This window comes from Mesoplodon densirostris, chromosome 4 (assembly GCF_025265405.1).
Source record: "Mesoplodon densirostris isolate mMesDen1 chromosome 4, mMesDen1 primary haplotype, whole genome shotgun sequence".
Taxonomy (NCBI): Eukaryota; Metazoa; Chordata; class Mammalia; order Artiodactyla; family Ziphiidae; genus Mesoplodon; species Mesoplodon densirostris.
Window position 1 is genome coordinate 140,333,456 of NC_082664.1, and position 18,990 is coordinate 140,352,445.

The 18,990-nt window shown below is 42.4% G+C and overlaps 1 protein-coding gene across 2 annotated transcripts in view; it reads left to right on the forward strand.

The window, feature by feature from the left end:
* The first annotated feature begins 274 nt into the window (after positions 1-274).
* MYO5A (myosin VA) overlaps positions 275-18,990 on the forward strand; it is a 202,253-nt gene continuing 183,537 nt past the window's right edge. For both annotated transcript variants that reach the window (XM_060097329.1, XM_060097330.1), the window contains exon 1: positions 275-582. In XM_060097329.1, the coding sequence (XP_059953312.1) occupies positions 556-582 (27 nt within the window). In that variant the 5' untranslated portion in view covers positions 275-555. The remainder of the gene's footprint in view (positions 583-18,990) is intronic.

Below are 18,990 nucleotides of genomic sequence, written 5' to 3' on the forward strand. Positions count from 1 at the left end.
GCAGCGCGGGAGGAGGCAGCGGCGACGCTGGCTGAGAGGCTGATGATGCCCGGTGCCCGCAGCCGATGGGAGGCAGCGTGAGTCCGAGAGAACCCGGAGCAGCCGCGGTGGCAGCGCTGGAGCGCAGCCTCCTCCCGCTCCCACAATGCACAGGGCGAGGGAGGCGGCGGCGGCGGCGGCGGCGGCGGCGAGGGAGGCGAGGGAGGCGGCGGCGGCGGCGGCGGCGGCGGCGAGGGAGGCGAGGGAGGCGGCGGCGGCGGCGGCGGCGGCAGCATCACCGGCCGTCGGGGTGGCAGCGGCGGCGACCCCGAGGACCCCGGGCACGCCGAGCGCGCGACACTGCTCGCGGCGAGCCCGGGAGTGATGGCGAGGCCCGCGCTGGCCGCCCGCGGCTGAGGCGCCCCACCCTGCCCCGCCCGGAGCGGCCCGCCCCGCCTGGCCCTGCCCTGCTCCCTGCCGGCTGCAGCCCCGGCGTTTGCTGGTCGGCGCGGGCAGCCGCCCAGGAGAGGTGCGGCCTCCGCACAGGCGGGGGCCGTCGGCGCCGCGGGGCCCGCCATGGCCGCGTCCGAGCTCTACACAAAGGTAAGGCGCCCCATGAGCCGCGCCTTGGGGAAGGGGCCGCGCGGCCCGGCGCCGCCAGCTGTCAGGCCTGGGAGGGGGGGCCGGGGCGCGGGGACCCAGTCCGGCCCCTCCGGCACCACCCCCTTTCCGAGCATTTCGAGATCCTCTGCCCTGCCCGCCGGTCGCCCGCAGAGGCGCCTTCCTTGTTTGGGCGTTGATGGTTAAGGCGGCGGAGGGAGGCCTGCCTCGGGGTGCCTCTCTGGCCCCTGCCACCCTTCTTGGCCTGGGAGCAGTGCGGGTTTCTAAGTGGAAAGCGGGTCTGTGTGGCTTTAGTAGGGCGAGCCTGGGCCAGGATTGCTCAGCCCTCCGTCTTGCTTAAGGAAAAATCCTGGCTGGTGGGAGATCCTAGATCTGACAGATTAGATGGTCGGTCCCTCCCCTGGGGACACGCGCTTAAAATAACGTCTGGTGTTGGTATGCGGTGCCACTTCTACCGCCAGCCAACCTTTCTGTGAGATATGGAATCTTGCAAAAGGTCGCCAGTCGATTTTCACCTTTAGTTGCCCGGTTTCAGATTGCTACCCTGGGGTGGAGAGCCCCTGGGGAAGATGCAGCCGAATAAATGCGAGCTGATTTACTGGGATGGTCGGTACTCATTTGTCGCTGGGAGTTTGCAAGCTGCGTGTAATCCCTTAGAGCCTTGTTAGGCTCCATGTCTTCACCATCCTCTGGGGTGAGCCTTTTCCTTCTGGGTTTAGTTTAAGGGAAGTGGCAGCCTTTCCTTCTTATACTGACAGCAGTATTCTCTGGGGCTGGTAATCTCTGAATGGCATATTTTGGAGAACTGTCCCTTCAAGACAGTGTGTGGTGCCCTTTGTGACTGTGTGTAGTCATGGCATTTTATACTATCACTCCTGTGTAGGTAGATGTTTTGCCAGCTATTAATTACCTCTAATTCCAGTTAACAGAATTACCTTAACTTTTCGAGTTTGCATCTGCAGCCAAGTCTACATTTATGATCTCAGAATCACTGCTTCCAAATATGACCCAAGTAAGCCCAGGGCTCAAGTTGCAGCATGTTATAGAAGGAAGAGGTCTGGACCCGCCATCAAGAGACCTGGATTCTAGCCCTTGATTCCAGCCGGGGCCTTTTCACTTACTGTGTGACCTTGGGCAAATCACTTAACCTCTCTGTGCTTTAGTTTCCTCATCTGTAAATTGAATTAATTATACCTGCCCTACATCTCTTACAAGGCTGTTGTTGTGAGGATCAAACAACAATTCATGGGAATGCTTTTCGTAACCTGTGAATTTCTCTACAAATATGAGGTATATTTCTTCAACCATGAAATGAGTTTGCATGAAACATTTCCTGGGACCTCTCTCTTTCCAGCTGCAGATTTGAGGACTACACAATGAAACTTCTCTCTAAACCTGGTAATTCTTTAGGCATTGTAGATCTCTAATGTATGATTGAATACAATTGGAAATTGATTCAAAGTTACTTTATAAACAAACATTTATATAAAGCTAACTATGTGCCAGGTACAGTTTTAAGTGCTTTACAAATATTAACTCATTTAATCCTCATAATAAACATATGAGGTGGGTACTAAGAAATATCAGAGTCATTTTCACAAGAAGAGATATGGTCTGTAAATATTCCTTAGTTACTTTGTATAGACCCCATTCTTCACTGCCTGAGGAGTCCATCCTTCAGCTGCCTGACTAATTGTAGGCTGCTTAACTAGATACTGATTGGATAATACGTTGCTCTTGGATTTTGGATCTGCTTTTTTCTCCCAAAATAATTGGCAAGAAAAAAATTTAAAAGATCCTGTGATTTTTAAAATTGTAAGGTTTTGGGCTTTGGTCACAATATCAATCTGTTTTAAAATTCACCCTCTAGTCATTGTAAAGACAAACTGGTTTAGACAGCAATAGGGAAGTTGAGCTTAAGTTGCCTTCTCCTAAATACGTTTATACCTAAGAATAATCTGGTTACTTGGTTTGTTTGTTGGCTCATTCTTTTTGTGAATGGACCTTAGCTTAATGGCAGACAAAAATATTTATTGAGCACCTCCTGGGTGCCAGGTACTCTGCTTAATGTTGAGAGGTTCTAACATAAACAAGACACAGTCCTTTCCCTCGAAGGGCTTACAGCGTGCTTCTTATATTCTTGGCCCATTTTGAATCTTCAAGGGCATAAATAACCTGCTGTTACCTCAGCAGCGGGCAGACAGCTGGTATGGTATTTATTTGTAGAAGTTAGGGAAGAGGTTGGGACATGAGAAGGTTGGAATGATTCTAGAGATAAAAGCTTGGGTAGTGATTATTAGAGGAAGAGGGAAATCATTAGAGGTAATATAAATGGATATTAAACACAAGGATTAGACTTCCCTGGTGGTGCAGTGGTTAAGAATCCGCCTGCCAATGCAAGGGACACAGGTTTGAGCCCTGGTCTGGGAAGATCCCACATGGTGGAGCAACTAAGCCCGTGTGCCACAACTACTGAGCCCACGTGCCACAACTGCTGAGCCCACGTGCCACAACTACTGAACCCATGTGCCACAACTACTGAAGCCCGTGCACCTAGGGCCTGTGCTCTGCAACAAGAGAAGCCACCGCAATGAGAAGCCCACGCACCACAATGAAGAGTAGCCCCTGCTCGCCACAGCTAGAGAAAGCCCACATGCAGCAATGAAGACTCAACTAAATAAATAAAAATTTTTTTAAAATTGTATATAAACACAAGCATTTTCCCCTTGCAGAAGATTATAGGGAAGGAAATTCTGAGGGTAGACTACAAGGAAAGATATAATAGTGACATGCCATAATTATGGTATTCAACATAGTGGTTAAATTTGAAAAGTGCCCTTTTAAAAATGTCATTCAGAGCTTAAAGGCAGATTTTGATGTGTGATAGAAATCAGCTCCTATTACAGTGAAAGACAAAAGACCATTCAGTTTATTCTTTTTAGCTAAAATGATAATGGTTTTGTCACAGCAATTAAGCAGGGCTTCCTTTTTGTAAATTTTTCCAGCAGTATAAACATTTTAAAGGCAATAGCCGGGTTACTAGGATATAACATTTCTGGAAACTAACATTTTGGTTAAAACATGTTTGTTGATTGTTAAAATAACAGCTTTATTGAGATATAATTCACATAATGTACAATTCACCAATTTAAAATGTACAATTCAAAGGTTTTTAGTATAATCACAGAGTTGTGTGTTGATTTATTTTTAGATCCACCTGACTCGTTCCTGAAAGAATTGAAGGTGGTTGTGATATCTTATTGTTTCTGGTTTTGAAAATATTTGCTGGTCTTGACTTTCCAGTGGGTGTCTGAATGATGACATCACTTGTAGCTACTTTCAGCAACTTCAAAGGATTCAGCATTTGTGGAGCAGGGTTTATTAATTAGACCTGGATGGATCACCAATAGCAATAAAATGGCATCCTAGTCATCCTCACATGAAGTTCCCGGACACCATGGGTACCACATAAATGCTGTAGAATGGCCAAGATTACCTGAAGTTTAATTAGGAGTCCCATAGTATGTCAGGATGCTGAATTTTCTAACAGTACAGAAACAGTCTAAAACACTCACTCCAGAAGCCAAGTACACTTTACTTAGATGAAACAGCTATTAGGCCAGTAGATTGTATATCTGTAATCTTCCTTTCCCACCATATTTCCTCATACCTGCTGAAGCTGCATGGACTAGATTTTTTCTGGGATAGTCCCAATTTTATATTCTATGCCATTGTCCCTTTAAATCATCAATCCTGGAAATTCTAATATTTTGGTGTTGAAATTGCATTTCTTAGACTGCTTCCAGCATCTTAAAGCAGAACAGAAATCTCTGATCATGTTCCCTGACTTGGGCTTTGGCAACTACATTCACTTTTCTTAAGTCTCCTGTCATGCTCCTTCTATCTATATTTCTTCCTGATGTCCTTTGGCCTGTTAATGGCTCTGCTATTTTCCTAGTCCCTCAGGTTGGAAACCTCTGTAGCTTTTTCTTTGTCTCATAGTCTACTTCTTCTTTACCAATTCTAATTTTACTTGACATCCAGCTGACAGTTCTCTGTCTTAATGACCTGTACACATTTCTATCTTATTATAGTTATCTGTATATATGTAAGCCACTCCCACAATACTGTAAGCCCCCTGAGATGCTGGTCAGGGTTTGTTTACCTCCTGTAGAGCCTAGCACAATGTCTTCCACATAGTAGGTGCTCATTAAATATTTGTTGGATGGATGAAAAAATATTTAAACAGGAGAGAAACAGAAAATAATGGTTTGGGATGATCAGTCTACTTGTAGGAATGAAGCAGGGTATAATGGAGTGGTTAAACAAGTAAGCACATTTTCAGGCATTGTTGAACAGGGTGAGTAATAGAGAAGAGAGCTGGGAGCCAGGGAGACCAAGGAAACTGTTGTAGGAAACAAAATGGAAAGTGATGAAAGTCTGGTAGATTGAAGTGCAGGCAGAAAGTGTGAGAGACAGGTCTCTGTGATGGAGTAGATACAGGAAGAGAAGGAGAGAGAATAGTGTAAGTTAACACCAGTGGCTCTAGCTTTGGAAACTGGAAGTTAATTCTCATTATATCATGAATTTTTGCTGACTCTGGAATTTGTAAGTGGCTCAGAAATACTTCTTTAGACTGTTTGAGCAAAGCAGAATGGTTGTGATCCCCTCTTGAAATTTGTTACTGTTTCCTGAAGTGTGACAGTTTGGTGTATTGCCCAGTGGCTAAAAGATTACAAAAAAGTTATAATTTTAATGAGAGTTGCTACTGCCACATAAACAGTTTAATTCTTCCTGGTGCTTTTAGCTTTTTGAAGTAAGGGGATACTGGAGGAAGGTCTGAATGGGGTGCCAGGGATTTAACGTCAACCTCCAAAAGGTTGAGGTGGAGTCGGGGGGATAACTTTCCTATAGGAGACTGTGGGAGAGGAGGGTAATTATCTTCTGTGTTCTTCACTTTATCATGAATTTTGCCTCCATCGGGAGAATATAGGGGCACATGGCCCACTAGAGGATGGATTGGATTTATCTGTCTCCACTTTAGGTAATTCCTAGCGAACTATGAGATATTATCAGAAGTATAAACTCCTGGCTGATCTATGGAATAAGGTCTGGCCCTAGGTGAAATATTGTGTGGGCCCAACAGGCGTGTCCTGTCCTACAGTAGTTTTCCCAGACTTTCTCCATTTGTCTACCTGGGGAGGTTGTCCTCTCCCTTCCCTCTGGCTCCTGCCTCTGTATCTCTGTCTCTCTCTAATCAACTTTATTGAGGTATAATTTACATTTAATAAAATTCACTCATTTTGGGACTTCCCTGGTGGTCCAGTGGTTAAGACTCCACGCTCCCAATGCAGGGGGCCTGGATTCGATCCCTGGTCAGGGAACTAGATCCTGTGTACTACAACCAAAACCCCATATGCCACAACTAAGACCTGGTACAGCCAAATAAATATTTTTTAAAAATCACTCATTTTAAGTGCACAGTTTAATGAATTTTGATAAATATATTCTGTCATGTAACCACCATCACAAACAAGATATAGAACATTTCTATCACCCTCAAAAGTTCGTTGGTGCTTAGCTCCTTCTCTTCCCCAGCTTATTCAAAGAGTTTACTGGAGTTGGCTTGCCCGCTGGGGCAGAGGAAAGAGTTGTTTGTTTGTTTTCAAAAATGTATGTTATGATTCCACCTTAGCTCAAGCAATATTGATAACTGAATATAGAGACTTGACCTTGGGTGTGACTCCCATGGAGTTTCACTGACAGTGGGAGGTGGGACTAGTTGGAAAGGAGTTTAAGTGGTTTATTTAATCTTTTATTCATACACTTACCACCTTACCTTTACTAATGGTGTCTGCTTTTGATGCCTTGTTTCCTTAGGTCCTTAGTGTGCTAAAATGCCCTTTAGTCAGTTCTGCCCTTTAACAGTTCTCCTGCCTCATCTACCTTGGTAGTAATGTCCATCAGGGTTCGTGCTGATAGAGATTTTAAAACTTTGCAGAAACTTATCCTCGGCTTCTTCATGCCTCAGACAGTCTCCACTTCGCTTCAAAGCCCTTCTCAGTTGAAAGTCTCCTTAACCAGCTGCCATTTGCATTAAACATCTCCATGTACCACAGAGGCTTTTTGCCAATTATAGAGCTTAGGGATGATGTAATTATGCTTTAGTTTCAAAATAATGGCTGCAAACTTGATTGAAATCAAGGAAAAAGTGCGTTATCCACTCCTAAGTGTTCATGAAGATGTTCATGAAGATCGTCTATCTACCTCCTTTGGCCTGATGTGCTGCTGTGTTCAAAAATGTGAGCACAGGGACTTCCCTGGTAGTCCAGTGATTAAGACTCCGCCCTTCCACTGCAAGGGGCGGGGGTTCAGTCCCTGGTCGGGGAACTAAGATCCCACATGCCACACAGCACGTCCAAAAAGTTAAAAAAAAAAAATGTGAGCACAGTGCTGGACTGGAGGGAGATGGGACATAAAAAAAAGACAAGTTTTGTCTCTCTTTAGTCACTCACACAAAAACATGCATTGTCCTGGCCAGGAATCCCGTGTATGTGGTTGGAGTTTCCTCTCTTTTTTTTTTTTTTTTTTGTAAATTTATTTATTTTTGTCGGCTTTGGGTCTTCGTTGCTGCACGTGGGCTTTCTCTAGTTGCAACTAGTGGGGGCTACTCTTCGTTGTGGTGTGCGGGCTTCTCACTGTGGTGGCTTCTCTTGTTGCGGAGCACGGGCTCTAGGCACACAGGTAGTAGTTGTGGCACATGGGCTCAGTAGTTGTGGCTTGCGGGCTCTAGAGTGCAGGCTCTGTAGTTGTGGTGCACGGGCTTAGTTGTTCCGCGGCATGTGGGATCTTCCTGGACCAGGGCTCGAACCCGTATCCCCTGCATTGGCAGGCAGATTCCTAACCACTGTGCCACCAGAGAAGTCTGGGGTTTCCTCTTGATAAATACATTCTGAAGGAATTTCAGAATGGGAGAAATAAAATGATCAGGGCAGTGAAGAGGCTAGACAGATTAAGAGGACAGACTCTTCAGAAAGATGAAGGTGAAGTGGGAAAATGGCAAAGTATTTATTTAACACCAAGATTAGAAGTTTATAACATCAAATCCCAGTTTAGTAAGGATACTTGTTAGTTCTTGAAATAAATAAATATGTCATTTAACATGAATTTCTACTGTAACCACTGTTTTACACATATGAAACTCATTATCTCAAGTTATGATATCAGCTAAGATGTGGTAGATAAATAGAAAGGATCTGGCTAATTCATGGATCATAGTTCTGATACACTGACTTTCCGAACCTCTCTTTGACAGTGTTAAACAATTTACCAGCCAAAGCTGTTTTAGTTGGAAGTGATGGAAACCCAACTCAAAGCCAAAAAGTATTTTATTTGCTTAGATGCCCTGAAAGCCCAGGCATGGCTAGATTCAAGGCTCTGACATGGTACCTCTGGAGCTCTCTGTCACTGGCTTTCATGTCAGACTGCTATTTGATATTGCTTTCATCCTCAGGACAGCTCTTTTCAGGGTCAATGGCACCTGCAGACCACATGGTCTAGCTCTGGGCCTGGAGGAAGAGAGCCTGGTAGAGGAATTCTGGTTGTCCTTGCTTGTGGTTGTGTGCCGAGTAGGTGGTAGGAGGGAGACCATGAGCAGTCCAGTCTTGCTCATCTCAGAGGCCAGAGGGAGGATGGGGCATCCTGACTGATAGTCCTACTCAGACCTGGTGAGGTGGCTGAAAGCTGTTCCCCATCAGAAGGAATAGTGCTAGAGAGACAGAACAAAGCAGCTACCCTCAACCAATGTCCACTATGAATCAGTCACCAAAAGTGACAAAGTGACTGAGTTCTGCCTCTCCTTTTCTAATATTTGAGAAGATGAATAGGAGGGTTTTGACTAGGAGGACATTGGTTATCTTTCCCCTAGAGAATGATTTTTAATTAAAAAAAAAGGCCATGGAGAATCAAATGCAAATGTTGATAAAAGCATATGAGGGGCAGATAAATTAGGAGTATGGGATTAACAGATACACACTACTATATATAAAATAGGTAAGCAGCAAGGATTTATTGCATAGCACGGGAATTATATTTATAACAACCTATAATGGAAAATAATCTGGAAAAAAAATAGAACAGAATCACTTTGCTGTACACCTGAAACTAGCACAATATTGTAAATCAACTGTACTTCAACTAAAACAAAAAAAGCATATCGGAGATAGATGATTTAAAAAGTATTTTTTATTCAGTCTTATTTAGGGGGCTCTGAACCCTATGTCACCTTTCCTTCTGACCTCTTTCTGCCATATTTCCTCAGCATTTTATTTCCCCTTATTTTCTTCACATCCTTGTATGCAAACATCATTCTCTTACCCCATTTTCACCCAAGGATAAGTTGCAAAATTTCTTATTTAACCCTTTTGACTGTTCAAATCATCCATTATACATCTACAGTGTTCTAATCTTTTTTTTTTTGCTCTCTTACTTTCCACCGTGTCATCTACTTCTTGATCCTGTACTACTGACTGTAGTTCATGTACCCACTCCTAATGCTCTCTTGTGCTTTGTTATAACCAAATTTCTTATGGAGTGAATTATTTAGTAATTTAGATTGAGGAGGGTACTTCATTTCCTCAAAGCTATGTATTCTTGCTTTGTTACCATTCCCTGAATCTGACATCACAAAATAGAAGTAATTTTGTGTGAGTTTACATAAATCATTTTCTGTGTATGTGTGTATGTGTTTCAAACAAACACTTTTGTGTTAGACTAGTTTTGACTAGTTAGACTAGACTAGTTAGAACTTAGTTTTTCATCTTATCATACTGGAGTGATTACAATAAGATAATCAGCTATTCCCTTAAGGATATGAGCTCACTTTAAAACATTTTTATAGCAGTACTTAAAACACTTTTAAACAGATTTGGTCTCTCTATGCTCAAGCTGAAAAAAATCTTCTAGTTTGATAAGCATCATGTTCAGTTTGGGAGCAGAACTGCTAGAGATATTTTCCATAAAATTAGGAAAAGTATATCTTAATAATAAATTTGCGTCAAAATCTGGACTTAACTTTCATCAATTCAGAATGTGTATTTGTTAAATCTTATTTTAGAAATGGAAAATTAAACCCACTAGAGTTAATATTGTATTTTAACCCAATCTCCCTGCTTATACTCATTTTCTTCATTCTAACCAAGATTTCTCAACCTGTACTATTCTTTTTTTCTGGGGGCTTGTCCTGCATGTTTAAGGATATTTAGCCTCATCTCTAACCTTTATCTGCTAGATCCAGTAGCATCCCCCACCCCTAGTTGTGACAGCCAATCCATATTGTCTGCAGACTGCCAATTGTTCCCTGGGGAGCAGTCCCCCTTCCCCCTGCCCCTGCTTGAGAGCCACTGCCCTAGATCTTAAGACTTAGATTAGGGTAAGAAAAAGTGGGAAAGAGTTAAAAATAAAAATGGAGATTAATTGGAAAAACTTCTAAAAAATTGCCTTTTCAGGGAACTTCCCTGGTGGTGCAGTGGTTAAGGGTCCGCCTGACAATGCAGGGGACAGGGGTTCCATCCCTGGTCCAGGAAGTTCCCACATGCCGCGGAGCGACTGGGCCCGTGTGCCACAACTACTGAGCCCGCGCTCTAGAACCCATGCTCCACAACAAGAGAGGCCACCGCAGTGAGAAGCCCACGCACCACAACGAAGGTTAGCCCTGCTCGCCCCAACTAGAGAAAGCCCACGTGCAGCAACAAAGACCCAACGCAGCCAAAAAATTTTTTTAAAAATTGCCTTTTCAGCAATATCTCTTCTGCTTATAGGAATGATATATTGTAGACAATTTGGAGAATACAGAAACATATAAAGGGGGCTTCCCTGGTGGCGCAGTGGTTAAGAATAGGCCTGCCAATGCAGGGGACATGGGTTTGAGCCCTGGTCTGGGAAGATCCCACATGCCGCAGGGCAACTAAGCCTGTGTGCCACAACTACTGAGCCCACATGCTGCAACTACTAAGCCCACGCACCTAGAGCCGGTGCTCCACAAGAGAAGCCACCACAATGAGAAGCCTGCGCACCACAACGAAGAGTAGCCCCCACTCTCCACAACTAGAGAAAGCCTGCATGCAGCAATAAAGACCCAACACAGCCAAAAATAAATAAATAAAATTTAAAAAATAAAAAAAGAAACACGTAAAGGAAGAAAATTTTTTTAAAAACTGCCATCCAGAGATGATTATTTTCAACCATTAATTTACTTCGTCTTTTATCTATATTCATAATGTTAACTTTTATGATTTTTAAGATTAATATGTATTGTGATAATTTTTATGTTATAGAATATTCTTTTTTTTTTAATGAAAAAAAAATTTTTTTAGGCTGTGCCATGCGGCATGTGGGATTGTAGTTCCTGACCAAGGACTGAACCTGTGCCCCCTGCATTGGGAGTGCGGAGTCTTAACCACTGACCACCAAGGAAGTCCTATAAAATATCCACTGAAAATGTTTTTAATGGCTCCATAATATTCCATCATCTGGGTGTACCATAATTTATTTACTGTTGGGCATTTTCACTGTAATAAGAAATGTACTATGATGAGCATTTATTGTAAATAAATTTATTGTACATAAATATTTGCTTGGATTAGTCAATTTTAGATTCCACATTTCCCTGGCAAGGGTTCGCATTTACAATTATGCAAGATAGGGTATTCACATTTATTTCATTTTAAAAATAGCACTTTTTATGTACATTGCTTCAGGGCTAGGATGACCAGATGTCCCACTTCTGTGAGATGCTTTCTGCCATCCAGTACCTTTATTCTGCTTTGAAAAATCCTCTAAGAGTAGAACTATATAAGTTTATTTCAAAAACTTAACCTTTTGGAAATCTAAACTATTTCCTTTTTCTGACAGTTTTCCTTATTGTTGCTCTTATTCACTGTTTCTCCTTGATCTTGGGTGAATCTGGGCCAGAAAGTATAATTGAATTAGAAAGATGTTTATTTTATTTTTTTATCATCATCATTATTTATGTTTATTTTTAAATTTTATTTATTTATTTACTTTTACAGATCTTTATTGGAGTATAATTGCTTCACAATACTGTGTTAGTTTCTGTTGTACAGCAAAGTGAATCAGCCATATGCATACATATATCCCCATATCCCCTCCCTCTTGAGCCTCCCTCCCACCCTTCCTATCCCACCCCTCTAGTTCATTGCAAAACACCAAGCTGATCTCCCTGTGCTATGCTGCTGCTTCCCACTAGCTAACTGTTCTACATTTGGTAGTGTATGTATGTCGCTGCTACTCTCACTTTGCCCCAGCTTCCCCCTGCCCACCCCATGTCCTCAAGTCCATTCTCTATGTCTACATCTTTATTCCTGTGCTGCCACTAGGTTCATCAGTACCATTTTTTTTTTTTAGATTCCATATATATGCGTTAGCATACGGTATTTGTTTTTCTGACTTACTTCACTCTGTATGACAGACTCTAGGTCCATCCATCTCACTACAGATAACTCAATTTCGTTTCCTTTTATGGCTGAGTAATATTCCATTGTATATATGTGCCACATCTTCTTTATCCATTCATCTGTTGATGGACACTTAGGTTGCTTCCGTGTCCTGGCAATTGTGAATAGAGCTGCAGTGAACATTGTGGTACATGTCTCTTTTTTTTTTTTTTTTTTTTTGCGGTATGTGGGCCTCTCACTGTTGTGGCCTCTCCCGTTGCGGAGCACAGGCTCCGGACGTGCAGGCTCAGCAGCCATGGCTCACGGGCCTAGCCGCTCCGCGGCATGTGGGATCTTCCTGGACCGGGGCACAAACCTGTGTCCCCTGCATCGGCAGGCGGACTCTCAACCACTGCACCACCAGGGAAGCCCCCATGTCTCTTTTTGAATTATGGTTTTCTCAGGGTATATGCCCAGTAGTGGGATTGCTGGGTCATATGGTAGTTCTATTTTTCGTTTTTTAAGGAACCTCCATAGTGTTCTCCCTAGTGGTTGTATCAATTTACATTCCCAACAACAGTGCAGGAGGGTTCCCTTTTCACCACACCTTTTCCAGCATTTATTGTTTCTAGATATTTTGCTAATGGCCATTCTGACCAGTGTAAGGTGACACCTCATTGTAGTTTTGATTTGCATTTCTCTAGTAATTAGTGATGTTGAGCATCTTTTCACGTGCATCTTGGCCATCTGTATGTCTTCCTTGGTGAAATGTCTATTTAGGTCTTCCATGCATTTTTTAATTGGATTGTTTGTTTTTTTGATGTTGAGCTTCATGAGCTGTTTGTATATTTTGGAGATTAATCCTTTGTCCATTGTTTCATTTGCAAATATTTTCTCCCATTCTGAGGGTTGTCTTTTCATCTATTTATGGTTTCCTTTGCTGTGCAAAAGTTTTTAAGTTTCATTAGGTCCCATTTATTTATTTTATTTTAAAATTTTCATTACTTTAGGAGGTGGGTCAAAAAAGATCTTGCTGTGGTTTATGTCATAGAGTGCTTTTCCTATGTTTTCCTCTAAGAGTTTTATAATGTCTGGTCTTACATTTAGGTCTTTAATCCATTTGGAGTTTATTTTTGTGTATGGTGTTAGGTAGTGTTCAAATTTCATTCTTTTATCTGTAGCTGTCCAGTTTTCCTAGCACCACTTATTGAAGAGGCTGTCTTTTCTCCATTGTATGTTCTTGCCTCCTTTGTTGTAAATTAGGTGCCCATATGTGCGTGGGTCTATCTCTGGGCTTTCTATCCTGTACCACTGATCTATATTTCTGTTTTTGTGCCAGTACCATACTGCCTTGATTACTGTAGCTTTGTAGTATAGTTTGAAGTCGGGGAGCCTGATTCCTTCAGCTTCGTTTTTCTTTCTCAGGATTGCTTTGGCTATTCGGGGTCTTTTGTGTTTCCATATGAATTGTAAAACTTTTTGTTCTAATTCTGTGAAAAATGCCATTGGTAGTTTGATAGGGATTACATTGAATCAGTAGATTGCTTTGGGTAGTATAGTCATTTTGACAATATTGATTCTTTCAACCCAAGAACATGGTATATCTTTCCATCTCTTTATGTCATCTTTGATTTCTTTCATCAGTGTTTTATAGTTTTATGAGTACAAGTCTTTTGCCTCCTTAGGTAGGTTTATTCCTAGGTATTTTATTCTTTTTGTTGCAATGATAAATGGGATTGTTTCCTTAATTTCTCTTTCTGATTTTTTGTTGTTAGTGTATAGGAATGCCAGAGGTTTCTGTGCATTAATTTTGTATCCTGCAACCTTACCAAATTCATTGATTAGTTCTAGTAGTTTTCTGGTGGATTTTCTATGTATAGTTTCATGTCATCTGCAAACAGTGACAGTTTTACTTCTTCTTTTCCAATTTGGATTCCTTTTCTTTCTTTTTCTTCTCTGATTGCTGTGGCTAGGACTTCCAAAACTATGTTGACTAAGAGTGGCGAGAGTGGACACCCTTGTCTTGTTCCTGATCTTAGGAACTTTCAGTTTTTCACCATGGAGTATGATGTTTGCTGTGGGTTTGTCATGTATGGCCTTTATTATATTGAGGTAGGTTCTCTCTATGTTCATTTTCTGGAGAGTTTTTATCATAAATGGGTGTTGAATTTTGTCAAGAGCTTTTTCTGCATCTATTGAGATGATTATATGGTTTTTTTTTTTTTTTTTTTTTTTTTTGCGGTACACGGGCCTCTCACTGCTGTGGCCTCTCCCATTGCGGAGCACAGGCTCCGGACGTGCGGGCTCAGCGGCCATGGCTCCAGGCCCAGCCGCTCTGCGGCATGTGGGATCTTCCCAGACTGGGGCACGAACCCGTATCCCCTGCATCAGCAGGCGGACTGTCAACCACTGCGCCACCAGGGAAGCCCGATCATATGGTTTTTATTCCTTAATTTGTTAATGTGGTGTATCACATTGATTTATTTGCATTTATTGAGGAATTCTTGCATCCCTGGGATAAATCCCACTTGATCATGGTGTATGATACTTTTAATGTGCTGTTGGATTCTGTTTGCTAGTATTTTGTTCAGGATTTTTGCACCTATGTTCATCAGTGATATTGGTCTATAATTTTCTTTTTTTGCGATATCTTTTTCTGGTTTTGGTGTCAGGGTGATGGTGGCTTCGTAGAATGAATTTGGGAGTGTTCCTCCCTCTGCAGTTTTTTGGAAGAGTTTGAGAAGGATTGGAGTTAGCTCTTCTCTACATGTTTGGTAGAATTCGCCTGGGAAGCCATCTGGTCCTGGACTTTTGTTTGATTTCTAATTACAGTTTCAATTTCATTACTTGTGGTAGGTCTGTTTATATTTTCTAATTCTTCCTGGTTTGGTCTTGGAAAGTTGTACCTTTCCAAGAGTTTATCCATCTCATCGTGGTTGTCTGTTTTATTGGCATATAGTTGTTTGTAGTAGTCTCTTATAATCCTTTGTATTTCTGCAGTGTCAGTTGTGATTTCTCCTTTTACATATCTAATTTTATGGATTTGCATCCTCTCCCTTTTTTTCTTGATGAGTCTGGCTAAGGGTTTGTCAAATTTGTTTATCATCTCAAAGATCCAGCTTTTAGTTTTATTATCTTTGCTATTGTTTTCTTCATTTCTTGTTCATTTATTTCTGCTCTGATTTTTATGATCTCTTTCCTTCTACTGACTTTGGGTTTTCTTTGTTCTTATTTCTATAGTTTGCTTTAGGAGTAGGGTTAGATTGTTTATTTGAGATTTTTCTTGTTTCTTGAGGTGAGATTGAATTGCTATAAACTTCCCTCTTAGAACTGCTTTTGCTGCCTGTCGTAGGTTTTGGGTTGTCATGTTTTCATTGTCATTTGTTCCTATGAATATTTTAAATTTCTTCTTTGATTTCTTCAGTGTTCTCTTGTTTTTTAGTAGTGCACTGTTTAGCCTCCATGTATTTGTGTGTTTTTCAGTTTTTCTCCTGTAATTGATATCCAGTCTCATAGCATTGTGGTCAGAAAAGAATCTTGATACAATCTTAATTTTCTTAAATTTTCCAGAGCTTGATTTGTGACCCAAGATATGATCTATCCTGGAGAATGTTCCATGTGCACTTGAGAAGAAAGTGTATTCTGCCACTTTCAGGTGGAATGTTCTATAAATATCAATTAAATGTATCTTGTTTGTTGTGTCATTTAAAGCTTGTGTTTCCGTATTTATTTTCTGTTTGGATGATCTGTCCAATGGATAAAAGTCTATTTTATCTGATACGAGTATTGCTACTCCAGCTTTTGATTTCCATTTGCCTGGAATATCTTTTTCCATCCCTTCACTTTCAGTCTGTATGTTTCCCTAGGTTTGAAGTGGGTCTCTTGTAGACAGCATATATATGGGTCTTATTTTTGTATCCATTCATCCAGTTTGTGTCTTTTGGTTGGGACATTTAATCCATTTACATTCAAGGTTACTATTGATATGTATGTTCCTATTAACATTTTCTTAATTGTTTTGGGATTGTTTTTGTGGGCCTTTTCCTTCTTTTGTGTTTCCCTCCTAGAGGAGTTTGTTTAGCATTTGTTGTAAAGCTGGTTTTGTGGTGGCTGAATTCTCTTAGCTTTTGCTTGTCTGAAAAGCTTTTGATTTCTCCATTAAATCAGTATGAGATTCTTACTCAGTAGAGTAATCTTGGTTGTAGGTTTTTCTCTTTCATCACTTTAAGTGTATCCTGCTACTCCCTTGTGGCCTGCAGAGTTTCTGCAAAAATCAACTGATAACCTTACAGGGATTCCTTTGTATGTTATTTTTTATTTTTCCCTCGCTGCTTTTAATATTTTTTCTTTGAATTTAATTTTTGTTAATTTGATTAATATGTGTCTTGGTGTGTTTCTCCTAGGGTTTATCCTGTGTGGGACTCTGTGCTTCCTGCACTTGGGTGACTTTCCTTTCCCGTGTTAGGGAAGTTTTCCACTATAATCTCTTCAAATATTTTCTCAGACCCTTTCTTTTTCTCTTCTGCTTCTGGAACCCTTATAATTTGAATGTTGGTGCATTTAGTGTTGTCCCAGAGGTCTCTGAGATTGTCTTCAATTCTTTTCGTTCTTTTTTCTTTACTCTGCTCCTCGGCAGTTATTTCCACGTTTTGTCTTCCAGCTCACTTTGTTCTTCTGCCTCAGTTATTTTGTTATTGATTCCTTCTAGTGTATTTTTCATTTCAGTTATTGTGTTGTTCATCTCTGTTTGTTTTTTCTTTAGTTCTTCTAGATCTTTGTTAAATAGTTCTTGTATTTTCTTAATCTGTGCCTCCATTCTACTTCTGAGATTCTGGATCATCTTTACTATCATTACTCTGAATTCTTTTTCAGATAGCTTGCCTATTTCCTCTTCATTTATTTGGCCTTGTAGGATTTTACCTTACTTCTTCATCTGTGACATATTTTTTTGCCATCTCATTTTTTTTTTTTTTAATGCGTGGGATTGTGTTCCTGTCTTACTGGTTGTTTGGCCTGAGGCTACCAGCACTGGAGTTTGTAGGCTGTTGGGTAGAGCTGGGTCTTGGTGCCGAGATGAGGACCTCTGGGAGACCTCAGTCCAATAAATATTCCCTGCAGTCTGAGGTTCTCTGTTAGTCCAGTGGTTCGGACTCGGAGCTCCCACCACAGGAGCTTCGGCCCAACCCTCGGCTCGTGAACCAAGATCCCACAAGTTGCACAGTGTGGCAAAAAAAAAAAAAAAAAAAAAGAACGACAACAGAGTAAAAAATAAAATTAGACTAAGAAACTAACAGATATGTTAGAAAGAATATAAAAGTAAAAATATAGATGAAACAACAACTGGAAGGTAAAACAGAACCACAATAGTAAAAAAGAGGAGGAGAGAAAAAAAAAGGTGGAAAAGGCTTTGTCTGTGGAGGGCGGGGCCTAAGCAGGGGTGGGGTTTGGGCAGTGGGCGGGGCCTATGCTTAGGCCCCAGGGCTGGAAAAGGCCCTGGGAGGGGTGGGGGGTGAGGCTTAGGCTCAAGGAACAGAAGGGGCCCAGGTGTGCCTCTGCCTCTGGTCTCAGAGGCCAGGGGACCCCACCTGGGAGTACTGCCCTCTCCTGCTCCTCCCGCCCTGGAGGGCCCCTCCTCTCTGCCTCTCCTTTTCTCCCCTGGCCTCCCTCCTATGCCCCCAGGACCAGTGCGGCCTGGAGGGGCCTCTGAGGGCGTAGAACCCAGCACGAGAGCTGGGCTGATTGGGCAGGGGAAACGGTCCCTGATCTGAGCCCCTGAGGGACCCTCCAGGCGTGGGAACCCCTCCCCACTCTCAACCACCCCCAGGGCTGCTGGTCCTGTCCGGCCTCCACTCCTCCTCCCTCCTCAGTCCCCCCACATCCTACCAGTTTGCTTGGGGGTTCCTCTCATCTCCTTGGGTGTTGAGGTCCCCCACCAGCGTCTGGCAGGCACCCTAGTTGTGGGGAGACACATACTCTGTGTCTTCCCACACCGCCATCTTGACTCTGCCCTAAAAAGATTTTTAAAAAGAGAAAAAAATCTGTGAAGCTAGTCTTTTTTTTTAAAGCATTAGTATTTTTATTTTATTTTATTTTATTTTATTTTATTTTGGCTGTCTGTGTCGGGTCTTCATTGTAGTGCGCGGGCTTCCCCTTGCAGTGGCTTCTCTTTGTTGCGGAGCACCGGCTCTAGATGCACAGGCTTCAGTAGTTGTGGCACACGAGCTCAGTGGTTGTGGCTTGCGGGCTCTAGAGCGCAGGCTCAGTAGTTGTGGTGCATGGGCTTAGTTGCTCTGCATCATGTGGGATCTTTCTGGGCCGGGGGGGTCAAACCCAATAAAACCAGGGATCGAACACATGGTCCCTGGGTTCAACCCCATTGGCAGGTGGATTCTTTTTTTTTTTTTTTTTTTTTTTTTTGCGGTATGTGGGCCTCTCACTGTTGTGGCCTCTCCCGTTGCGGAGCACAGGCTCCGGACGCGCAGGCACTCAGCGCCCTGGCTCACGGGCCCAGCTGCTCCGTGGCATGTGGGATCTTCCCAGACCGGGGCACGAACCCGTGTCCCCTGCATCGGCAGGCAGACTCTCAACCACTGCACCACCAGGGAAGCCTGGCAGGTGGATTCTTAACCACAGCGCCTCCAGGGAAGTCCCTAAAACTACTGGCTTAGGCATGTAAACAATATAATTTTAACTTGAAAATTACCTGAAAATATGTTATTTCATTATAGACAACATGCCCTTCTAATTAGAACAAACTACCATTTGTCTGGAATGGTCAGAAGATGAGTTTTCCTTCAGTGGGCAGTCAAGAACCTGAGGGACCTTCAGCATCAACTACCTGCTTTAAAGCAATTAAGATGGAACAAAACACACCAGTGCTAAAGACAGTGCCGTAGAATGGAATGATAGCTCCTAGAAGGTGTTTTGAGGTTTGTGA